At 51.5% G+C, this 11735-nt stretch overlaps 1 protein-coding gene and 1 pseudogene across 1 annotated transcript; one reads left to right on the top strand and one right to left on the bottom strand.

Annotated features, from left to right (window-relative positions):
* On the bottom strand, positions 1-4332 carry LOC125547634 (putative ubiquitin-conjugating enzyme E2 23; annotated as a pseudogene).
* A 1472-nt stretch (positions 4333-5804) lies between these two features.
* Positions 5805-6526, top strand: LOC147977816 (uncharacterized). The gene is made up of 2 exons (XM_087516463.1): positions 5805-5857; positions 5974-6526. Exons 1-2 carry the CDS (start codon positions 5805-5807, stop codon positions 6524-6526), a joined length of 606 nt encoding a protein of 201 aa, XP_087372589.1.
* The last annotated feature ends 5209 nt before the right edge of the window (positions 6527-11735 follow it).

The raw sequence follows: 11735 nt of genomic DNA, 5'->3' as shown, positions 1-11735 counted from the left end.
CTACTGGAACTCTTCACACCCCTCGGCGCCGATCTCAGTGAAGGCTGCCATGAGGCTTGGCATCATGTTTGTGAGTGCAAGCCTTAACCCAGCCGAGCACGATCGCTTCCTAGTCGCTTCAGTGGCATGGGCATCGTCGACAACATTTCCCTGAAGCCACACATTGCATGTCCTAAGCACAAAATTTTCCCCGACGGCGGAAGTGTTCCTTGACGAATTCCTCAAATCCCCGAGGTGGCCGACGTAAAAGGTGTTGCATGGTCCGAAGGGTTAGTAGGTAAGCATTCTCATTGTAGGGCAGCGCATTGCGGTGGCCCTCCAGTTTGCCGACCAGTGTCTCATAGCCGGCCTCGTTGTAGTATGGTTGGTCATTGAGGACGAGGCCTTGGATGGAGACAACAACTTGGAGGAGGCTTGATGTTGTTGACGACCAAACCTCGGTGCCCTCGCCACCGAATGTGTTCAGCAGGCTGAGGCACACTGTACCAGACTCGTAGAGGTTGGGATTGAGGCGTAGGCCAAAGGAGTGGTAGTACACTTGCGGTGGGGCATCCGGATACGACGGAGGTAGCTGCATATCAAAGAAGAAGAGGCCGTGATGATATGGCGTCCCGTTTGCGCCCACCATCACCACCCGAAGCAGATCCATGCGGTCCTCAAACACTCGCACGTAGATGGTTTCTGCACATTAAATGGTTGGCTATTCATTTATAATCATGCATATGGACCGTGTATTTTCAGGTGCATTCACATACCTGGTAAGTCGTTCTTCAGAATTTTCCATTCCTTTTGCACTGTTTTGGCCCAACTCTTCCCACGACTAGCGCCCTGCATTTCCTTTGAAAGAAAAGAGTATAGATAAAAGTTCTACATTTAGTAAAATTTGTTTAATAATGACTTGTAACATGTTGTGTGGTTGTTTACTTATTTTAAGTTAGGGAGTTTAGTTTTGCATTAAAAAACGAATGCCATAAGATGGATTCCACCGTTAGACAAACCATATTGTGCATGTAAACATCCCTTACTCTAACCTTAATTACCTCCGTTCTTCATCATTTTCTAACATATATAATTACCTGGTCCGTACTGTCAAGGTAGTGGTGATCCAGAGGGCTCATCTGCAGTACATCGAAATGTGGAAAGCAGGACGATTCATTGCAGCAACAGGTAGCATCTGCACCCTTCGCCCCCCTGGCAAAACCGTGACTGGTCAAATCTACAGCCGCACCGTTGGTACCCATTGCAGCACCACCAATACTATCATCGTTTGCGGGCGCGGGTAACTCTGAGCTTGGTGACGACGACCAGGGCCGCCAGTTCATCAGGTATCCTTTACCTCGAGCTACCACGTCACTGGTGAATTGGAGCAAAGACCGGAATGAAAAGCCTAAAAGGCTTGTCCTTGACATTGCCGGGCTGACGCTTTCGATATCGTTATCTAGATTCTGAAGATCAATGTCCTAAAATAAGATGTACCACATATAACCACATCAATTGAGGTGTATCCATCCATATAATCATTTATCATAGAATAAATAGTACTTTGCTGCCTACCAGGAGAAACCAAAATAGTCCCCACAACAGTTTCTTGGTAAAATAGAAGCGTATTAGGATATTGCACAGTCAATTATTATAGGCGTAGTGATTAGCACATGTGTGTAGGCTGTGCGCCCTTGTACTGAGTTCGAATCCTGCCGGGAACTTTTTTTATTACTATTTTATCCCATGTGCTGACATGCAAGGCCTAGATGTGATAGGTGGGATCGATGCAGTTTGACGTATTTAAATAAAATGTTACTCCCTATTTTCCGATTTATAAGGCTCAATTCAAAAATCTCACCAACCAAAGTAGATGATGAGTGGTGGAATATTTTTTGTATTTTGTAAAAGCACCCAATTAATGCTTTTGTTTTCCTCAAAAAATTATGTTTACGAATGCATTAATTGCAATGCATGCATGCATAAAGTGCATGCATTGGTCAGTTTTTTCTTAATACTTGCATGTAATGATTTAATGCACCTTGAAGTCTGAACATGTCATGGGGAACAACCAAATTGAGCCTTATAAAATGGAAAAACTAAAATTTTGAGATAAGCCCTATAAACCGGAAAGGAGGGAGTAAGAGCTTTTGTGAAAATTATATAAAGTACAAGGAGTTTTCTGTTAAACAACCATGACACTCCTCTCACACCACTGACATGTGGGCCGATGCCACGTGGGCACGCCATGTGGGCAGTGCATGCATATGCTCGGATATGGACGGAGGCACCATATTTGAACGCTCGGACAAGTTACGGCACCAGTTTTGTGTATTTTACAAGTTTAGGCACCAAAGTGACCGCACCGGACAAGTTGAGGTACCCGTGGTGTATTTGACTCAATGTTTAGAAAGATAGATATGTACCGTGTTGGCAGCAACCGGTTCTTCGGGTGCGTCATCGATGCCATCGTCCTCTACCCAGTCGCCCATTTCAAGCCATAGCTCCATGTAGTGCTTGTCCTTGACGACAACGATCTCATGGGGCGATACCTGCAGCACGCCCAAACAAATCAACAAAGTTGAGTCGAGATCGTAACATATATGTAGATCTAAGAAAGGTACTAGAAACTATCCACGTACCGTTGACATGCTACCATCACCCTACTTGACTTGGATATGCCCATTAGGAAGTTCAACTACCCGCCCCACCCATGAAAGATCGGCAGGAACGGCATTTTTCTTGTTTCCCGATAACAAGGGTGCACTTTCACCGTCTTCTGTTGATCCCGATGGTAGGATACGAATGACAATATCACCATAGTAAGTAGACTGGTTAGAGTCCAATTTTAAGTCGTAAGCACTGACGGTTTGGTCGCATTCGACCTCCCTAGCCTCATCTGGGTGCCCTGACGTCTTGAACCATGATACACAAACCGTCTGATCCTTGTATTGCAGGTTCTTGATGATGCCCACACGCTCTGTTGGTCCAGTTCCAGACGCAGCAATGTCATTGTTGACACTAGTAGTTATCACATCATCGTGGTCACGAGTACTGTCAACGGCAGCACTAATAGGGAGAATGGTGGCGACAACATGTTGTCCCGGGAAGAACTCTTGCTCATTCCAGATCCCAAAGGAGACGACAGTCGCTGAACGTCTGCCATGTTGCCGTGTGCCGTCCTACCACAACACATCGACGGTGGTGCAGGTGTCGGCGACGACCATAGGAAACTCCACCTCCACATGTATCATGACTTGTGGTTGTTGCGCCCGTCTATGGCCCTCAAATACGACCTTCCTTAGCTGCTTCCGATAAAACCTCTCATCCTTCTGCTTGGTTGGTGGTACCACCTCAGAGGTTGATGCTTCACACACCTCTTGGTTGTCTTGTGAGCACGCATTGTATTCCTCTTCCTCGTCCTCGTCCTCGTCCTCCTCCACCCCCTCATCATCATCATCATCACCGTGTTGATCAGGAGCACAAGCTGCATCCTCTTTGGTGGAACTAGTTTCTAGAAAAAAACAACGGTCAGCCCCAGCAGCAATTGTACGAGGCGCAGAAGAACGTAAGATCATCTGGGTTCTGGTAGGCTGGAGGAGCGGATGCCTCCACTAGCCCCTTGTCGGTGCCACAATGTCTGGATGCAACCCAGTAGACGAGGATGCCGGACGTCTCCACCTTCATAATGGTGCCTACTTGTCGGTAAGGATGCCAGTAGCCATTAAGCCAGCGAGCATCCTTGAAGAGTGAACAAGCGCTTGGCAAGGTGGCATGCTGCCCCTGGTGGAATTGACTATTCATCTGGTGGCGATGCAAGGTCGCCATGGTGCCGATTTCACGCACTCTGGCCAGGTTCGTGGACTCCGCGTCGGTGATCCTGCAGATGGCTCCGTCATCGAACAACACATCAACGTCGATCGACACCTCGACGACACGGCCGAGCCACGGCCCGGACATGACAAAGTCGCCAAGGTTGAGACTCCTGACGCGCCGCAGGCTAGACGGGGACACCCCCCTGATGACCTTGGTCGGCACACCGTTGTTATCGAGCTTGGCCAGGTTGAGCACGGTGTTGACACCGGTGACGACGCCGATCTGGCCGCCCATGTCGGATGCCGACCCGACCACCTGTCCAGGGTACAGGTGGCTCCTGTCGACCACCTTGATGTCACCGACATTCTTGTACACAACACTGTCATCGATGCGCAAGAGCTTGAACGTGTTGACTGGGAGATAGATGTTGTCCACCTCGCCGTCCGCGAGAACGAGGCCACGGTGGATGAGCATGCGGCCGGATTTCACGAGGTCGAGCAAGTAAAGATTGGGAGATGCCGCCGCGGGGACGACCATCGTAACCGACTTTTCCGGCGAGAGCTCGTACGTAGCAGAAGCTTGCGGCTTTATGCCGATTGCTTTCTGGCCAGAACGTGGTGTGGACTGATCTTGCCGGAAGATCTCGTCCGGCTGGATACGCACGGTGGTGCTAGGTATATATGCTATACCACGTACGGATTGGATTAGAATTCCTATAATACTACTCGGACAAAAGTACCACGGCCTGCTTAATTAATGTTAATTCCAACAGATCATAGGCGTCTCGCAAGCGTTCGTCTCCTCGTCCCCCGATCAAAAATTCCCACCGCCTCATGCGACGTGCAGCGCCGTCCCATGGCAATGTAGATGGAGAGAAGGAAGTACACTCTTTCGGGAGATGCAGAACCCATCTCAATAGTTTCGTCCCCAGACCTTAGGCGGTCATAGCAAACTCTCACTCCAGACTTTACCGGCGACCCCATGGATTCGCCTTCCCTCTGCCTTCCGCTCCGGTGAGCGGTGGCGAGGAGGAGAATCCCGATGCCTGTTTTCCGATTAGTAATTTATAGATTAGGGTTGTTTAGTCCTTGTTGATTAGATGAACAAATTCATGATTAATTCCTGTAAGTACTTTATGACTCTAATAGAAAATAGCATGCAATAATCTAGCATACTAGATGAATAGAAAAACATGCACAACAACATTGCACATGTAACGACAACTATAGGTAGACACATGAACATATCACGATGGACGTATGGTTCATTAGTTGCTGCGGGACCGACGTTGTTGGTGAAAATCTATTGCCGACGACGATGATAAGAAGCACCACCCGACTTGGACGGAAGATGACCCATGATGATGAACTTAAGTAGTCGCGCAGAACGCTTCCCAAAAAACCTAATTCATGCTCACCTGATGCAGGATTGCAAGAACGAACGGTTTCGAACACCTGCTCTCCCGCACACCGGTGTTCGGGATAGAGTAGACTATGGTGAAGACGCCAGGTGCAAGATGAGGCAAAACCCTAGGTGTTTTCGATGTATCTTTGGCTGAGGCCCGGTAGAAGTACATATAAGAGGACCGGAGGCGGTATCGTGTCGCGATCATGATCTCAAACCGACTTGGATTCTTAGTCGTATACTTACCGAACACGAAATAATTAACTTTTCTGCCAAGACATCAAAAAATAAAATGGAGAGGCGAGCGTGCACGCATGCGGTCTCCTTCACACCTCAATAAGTGTGGTGTAGAGAACTAACTATATAAAGAGGTCTCTCACTTCCTCAACGTTCAGGGTGGTACTAAACTTTAGAATCACTACTTGCTATTTTATACATGAGCCACTTTGAGATTTCAGAAATTTTTAATGGCTCAAGCCCATTCATTTCAATATATAACCACAATCAGCCTTGCTTTTGTTGTATAAAAAGCTCGCCAAGGACCCAGCTGAGTACGTATATCGGCAGGCGGCAAACAGATCGATCGTTGTCGAGGATCTGCTCGTATGGGTGGATTGAAGGAGACTAGCAGCGGCCTACTGGGGAACCGAGACGCCCGGTATGAATTTCAACCTTTTACATTGGTTATTAAATTAAATTTCAGGAATCGATCTTAGTACTCCGAATCCTTCGTTATATTTTAAAGTATTAGGAGACTCTTTTTATATTGTGCAGCAAAAGCCATGGAAAGAAAAAATTCAAGATACCAAGAAAAAGTTTTAGACTTTGCCGCAACGACGAGTATGGTACCTTCCCATTTGTCGATCGGCGCCTTATGCTCAGGACCACATCGTTGTATCGTGAATCATACAAACGCATCCTTTTTAGATCAGCGCTCCAGGACTATAATGAACACGTGAGGGACGGCATGCTTACTTGGGAAGCTTACGAAGAGCATCGGCTTGCCATCGATAGCTCAATGCAAACTATCAGACATAGTATCCAAAGATACAAAGAGCGCCGCTTGCAGGGTGGGCTATTTTACTTGGCAAATAAAGTAGGCGGAAACGGGCTGGCTAACCATACACACTTGTACAAAATGCCTCTCAGGGAAGCATTAAGGAAACGTCGACAAGAAAACAAAAGGAGGAAACAGCTACTGAATGCTTTCAACAATTCAAAGAAATCAAGCATCTTTGACACCATCGTGCAGAGACCGTCTGTGAAAAGGCTAGCCATGTATACAGTGTCTTCCCTTGTATTGAGTTGTGTTATAATTTTTCTATGAGAGGTCATGAATATTGTACGTGGAATATGTTTTTGTTCTAGGATTGTTGCTGAGTAAAAAAAAAGTGACATCTTCCCTTCTTGAGAGTCCTAGCAGAACACATCTTTCTTCAATCTAAGGGATATGTTATAGTTAATGTAAGAAAATGTGTCGTGTAACACATTATTGTCTGCCCTCCTTCTGTGTTAGGTGGATTCGGAAAACAATATGGCCGCAGGGAATTTTAGTCGAACACACTAATATCGAGTGGATTTGCTGTCAACGGTTTTATTTCTGGGTTTACTTGTATGTACATTCCAAGTAATTTACCACCTTCATGCAGTGATATGGGTTACACCGTATTCTTTTTTGAACCTGAATCCTTGTTAGGCACGGGAATAATTTGAAAGTTGGTGGTGTTTGGTGTTGTTGGGGATAGTTTTAGAAGATGAAGGTTCACTGTAATTAGCAAACCGACATTAACATTTGCAAATGCCACTAGGAGTTTAGGTTTTCTTTGGTACTGTAGCAACCACTATCAATCTCAACAGCAATTGAAACTTGTATAAATACCCATCAACTAGTGATACTGATGTTAGTCGATTTTAATCACCTTTATTCCTCACACGTTATACGCATGCCTCTACCAAGCCGCATGAAAGTGAAATAAACCTAGTGAATATAAACTACATACGCCCACTATGGTGCTCAAATCCGTCACCCTGCGTCGCCGGCACACCATGCAGGACAAGTACCCGACCGTCACCGCGGACCACGTCGAACCAACGGCTCTAAACTTCGCCACTCCTCCCATTGGGCAGGCTCCTTGCCGGTCGGATGGAACCATTCCTAAGGATTGCATTCTACAAATGAAACAACACCCATAGGAAAAGAAAATCGTGGATCACATTTCTATAAAGCTTCATATGAATCAAAGCAGCCCTTAGGGCATCTGCAGCCGGACATCTCAAACCCGTCTCATACATCTGAACAAGTTGTCCGGTCACTTTTTTTTATCCAGACGCCCCCCTTAAACGCCCGGGCTGACCGGCACCCACCCATATCCAGCCTAAAAATGGGGCGGATATGGGCACGCCCGCCACGTCGGCCCCGGCACACGCTAGCCCACCCGACCCCAGATAAATCCCCCCACCATCCGCTAGCCGGACTAAATCCTAGTCACTTGACTCCCCTCCCCTCCGCCACCCAAGCTCATCTCCGACTCCTGCCGGCCGTCTCCGGCATGGCGGGCAGCGGATCCGAGTCTTTCACCTTCAGATCCGTCGACCTCGAGCTCATCCCACGCAGCCCCGAGGAGGAGATTGTTGTCCGGCTTGCGCTCCGCCGCTCCCGAGAGGAGGCCCGTGCGAGGCAGCACTCGGACTCCATCCGTCGGGAATCCATTGAGCCCACCCAAATGGCGCATGGATCTAGCGCTAGGCCAACCGTATCTGCCTCGCCGGAGGCCCTGCGGTCCGTCTGGAGTCCGAACGCCCTGGCGGACGTGCAACCCCTCTGGTGGCACGCGGAGCATGGGGACGCACCATGGGCCTCGTCTGACGAGGCCATGGCATGACGTGCGCGCCGTGCAAGGCACCGGGAGCGGGAGATGGCGGCAGCCCTCGCGGCGATGGACGTCGGCGAGGTGGAGTCGCATTCTCCGGTGCCCTGTACGGCGCATCAGTCCGACCGCCGCAACCGCGTATTGGTGGACGTCTGCGGCTCGTCTCAGGACGGATCTATCATCGATCTGATGTCCACTGGCACCGTTCGGGTTTTGGGCTCCGACGAGGAAGAGTAGGGCATGGGAGACGACAACGCCTTGAGTCCCGTGAGCCGGCTCGTGTCCCATGCCCTACTCTACCTTGTCGGCGACCGAACCAACATTCTGAGTAGCGCAGCCAGCCGCCGGACATGGCCACGGCGGAGCCGGGCAAACTCCGCTTATATTAGGTTTCAAGTTGCATGTAATAATATGGATTTGAGGTATCCGCATATGGAATGCATTTTTAAGGCATGACCGGTCACTGTCCGCGGATGTGCCCGGACGCGTCCGCGGGCATTTGAGGAGTCGGATTTGCCAAGTCCGGCCGTAGATGGTCTTAGGAGTAGTATGAGTATAATTATTTGCGTAGGAATATTTAGTACTCCTTTCGAACAGAGTCATTGGCACGTCAAAAGAAAAATGAAATAAAAAAGCGAATAGATGAAGAACCCAGCGAAAAAAAGAAAGAAAAGAGGGAACCAAGAAGATAGTTGACCATATTCAACGAAGACCCAAAGTAGATGAAAGTAGTCGTAGCCATGGGAGAGGGCAGATCCAAGAAACGAAACGGCAGCTCCTACCACGAACGGTACTGGCTGCTGGGCAAACGGGAAAGCACAACTACTTTCAGCCTTACAAGGGGGTGCGAGAAGGAAAAGGATTGGGCTTTCCTGCACGTACTAGGACAGATAGTTGATCGTATATCCAAAAGTAGATGAAAGTTGTCGTAGCCATGGCAAGAAACGAAACGGCAACTCCTGCCATGGCTGCTGGGCATACGGGAAAGAAAGCACAACTACTGTTGCAGCCTTGCATCTGTGCGGGCAAAGTGCCCATCAGAGCAAAAGGAAACTACCAGAGGAGGATGGCTCTCTCCTCTCCTTGCCTTCCCTTGGAGGCGCCCCCTCCCTCTCCTCTCCTCAGGCGGCACCGTCGCCACGTGCGGCCTCCACCCTATTCCCCGTCGACTCCTTCTCGCTCCTCCCTGGCGGCGCTCTCCTCCCCCTCTTCCTCCCCGGCGCACCCGCCTCGCGCCGCCCTTCCCGCCCCTTCTCAGGCCAACAGGTTCTGGGCCCTCGATTCGGAGGATTCGGGGTCGGACTCCGATGCCTCCCCTTCCCCTCCTCGTCCGGTGCCTGTGGGCGGCCTCTTCGTCATTTCGGCCCTGGGCCGCCGTCGAAAGTTTGCGCCTGGAGGGCGCAGGCGGCTCCCCGACGTCGTGGTGGAGGGGGATGGCTGGCGCCGTGTTTCCCGTGGGCATCGCCATGCTGCGGCCTGGTCTCCGGATCAGGGGATCATGGGCCCTGGTAGGGACGGGTGGCGGTGTCAGCGGCGTCCTCTCCTTCCTCCCTTGCGGTGCCCTTCCCCACCTGTGTGTCCTCTGGGGGGGTCGGCTCCGGCCCCGCCGACGGCGGCGGCGACGGCGTCTGACCTAGATCTGGCGCTGGGGTCTGTGGATAGTTCTGTGTCTGGGCTGCGGGCCCTTGTGCCGCTTGATGGGCCTGGTGGGCCTGGGTCGGTGCCTGCCATGAATTGCGTGTCCGTTTTCCCTCCCCTCTCTCTCCTGGTTTCTGGGTCGTGGATGGCCCAGGCCCACTCCCCCTCCCCCCTCGGCCCTCCCTGTCGGCTTAGGCCTGGCTCGGTCCGGATATATATGGATCCAGAAGGGATCGGCTCCCCCATTTCTAGGCTTCCCTGCCTCCTCTTCTGACCTGCGTCGTCGCCTCTTCCCCATTCGCTTCTTCTCCAGATCTGCTCCTCCCCCTCCCCTCTCTCGTTCGTTTGCTGCGGTGGTCGCGATGGATCGTTCGCGCCGGTCCTCTAGCGAGGCCGTCTCCAGCCAGAAGCGGGGGCGTGATGGATCTGGCGAGGCGGCGGCAGATCTGGAGTATGAGGCTGCGCTGGGCGCTAAGCTCTAGGCGTCGCGCGCTCTGGTGGCGGGGTCAGCGGCGGCGACGTCCGGCTCGCCCCCACTTGCCTCGAGTTCTGGGCCGGCGGATCCTTTGCTGCCTTTGCCTGGATCTACTCCGATCTCTGCTGATCCATGGGAGTTGGCGGCTGCGGGTAGTCGGGATGGTTCGTCTGGCCCGGCTCCGCCGCCTCCTCAGCGTGGTGCTGCGGCCCAGGGAGGTGGTCCGTTGCGGGCCCTGGCGGTGGCTGGTTGGGTCCGTCGCGCTTCGTCCCGCGGGGTGCGTCTGGAGCGCCGGTCCGCCATCCCGTTGGGGCTGCTGCTGGGCGGGGCGTCGGTTCTGGATCTGACGCAGCTGGTGATGGCATTCTCCCCCTCCCCCTCGTGGATCTGGTCACATTCCTCCTCAGTCTCATGTCGCCAACCCTACTCTCACCTGCTTCGTGTGTCACCGTCCTGGTTATTTCTAGTCCCGATGGCAAAACCCCCCCTTCTGCCTCATTTGTAGGGAAGATGGTCACCTCACTGTGGACTGTCAGAACCGTATCAAGGCACCTATCTTTGTCCATTATGGTCTTGGCCTCCCTGGGTGCTCCTTCTTTGCCTTAGATAGGGAGGTCCCTGCTGTTGCTCCTATACCAGTGTTCTCCAACTCCGGCATCATTATTGTCTAAACGCATCACACCGCAGGTCCTTCTCGATGAGCTCCGGCTGTGGGATGTGGGGTGGGGGGGGGGTGGGATTGGCAAATCCGTCAGCTTTCGGATTTTGAGTTTGCTGCGACTTTCCCCTCCAAGGAAAGCCTTCGGATGATATCCTCCTGTACTAGCTTTACGCTGCCTCTTAATCAACTGGTAGTCTCGGTCAAGGCTGCGTCTAATGGCTCCAATGCTATCTGTCCCCTGTCTGATGTATGGGTTCTAGTTGATGATGTTCCTCCCGTTTTGCGTTCCTCGACTTTCCAGATGGCTTTCAGGGTGCTTATCGGCAAACCTATTGAGGTTGATATTGAGTCGTTGGCTATTCTCGGGCCGGTCCGTCTGCGGGTGTGGTGTGTTGATCCCCTTTGTATCCGTGGCTCCATCGACGTCTTCCCCTCGACTGCAGGCTTCCGGCTCAGGGTCCAGGTGGAGGGTGACTCGGGCTCGGTGTTGCCTCTGTTGGGGAACGTAGTAATTTCAAAAAATTTCCTACGCACACGCAAGATCATGGTGATGCATAGCTACAATAGGGGAGAGTGTTGTCTACGTACCCTCGTAGTCCGAAGCGGAAGCCTTCCCGGTCCAACCGATCCAAGCACCGTTACTCCGGCACCTCTGAGTTCTTGGCACACGTTCAGCTCGATGACGCTCCCCGGGCTCCGATCCAGCAAAGCATCGGGGAGGAGTTCCGTCAGCACGACGGCGTGGTGACGATCTTGATGTTCAACCGTCGCAGGGCTTTGCCTAAGCACCGCTACAATATGACCGAGGTGGAATATGGTGGAAGGGGGCACCGCACACGGCTAAGAAACGATCACGAAGATCAACTTATGTCTATGGGGTGCCCCCTGCCCC

Source organism: Triticum urartu, chromosome 3A (genome assembly GCF_056163025.1).
Source record: "Triticum urartu cultivar PI428250 chromosome 3A, HENAU_Tu73, whole genome shotgun sequence".
NCBI lineage: Eukaryota > Viridiplantae > Streptophyta > Magnoliopsida > Poales > Poaceae > Triticum > Triticum urartu.
This window is presented reverse-complemented; position numbering and strand designations above follow the sequence as displayed.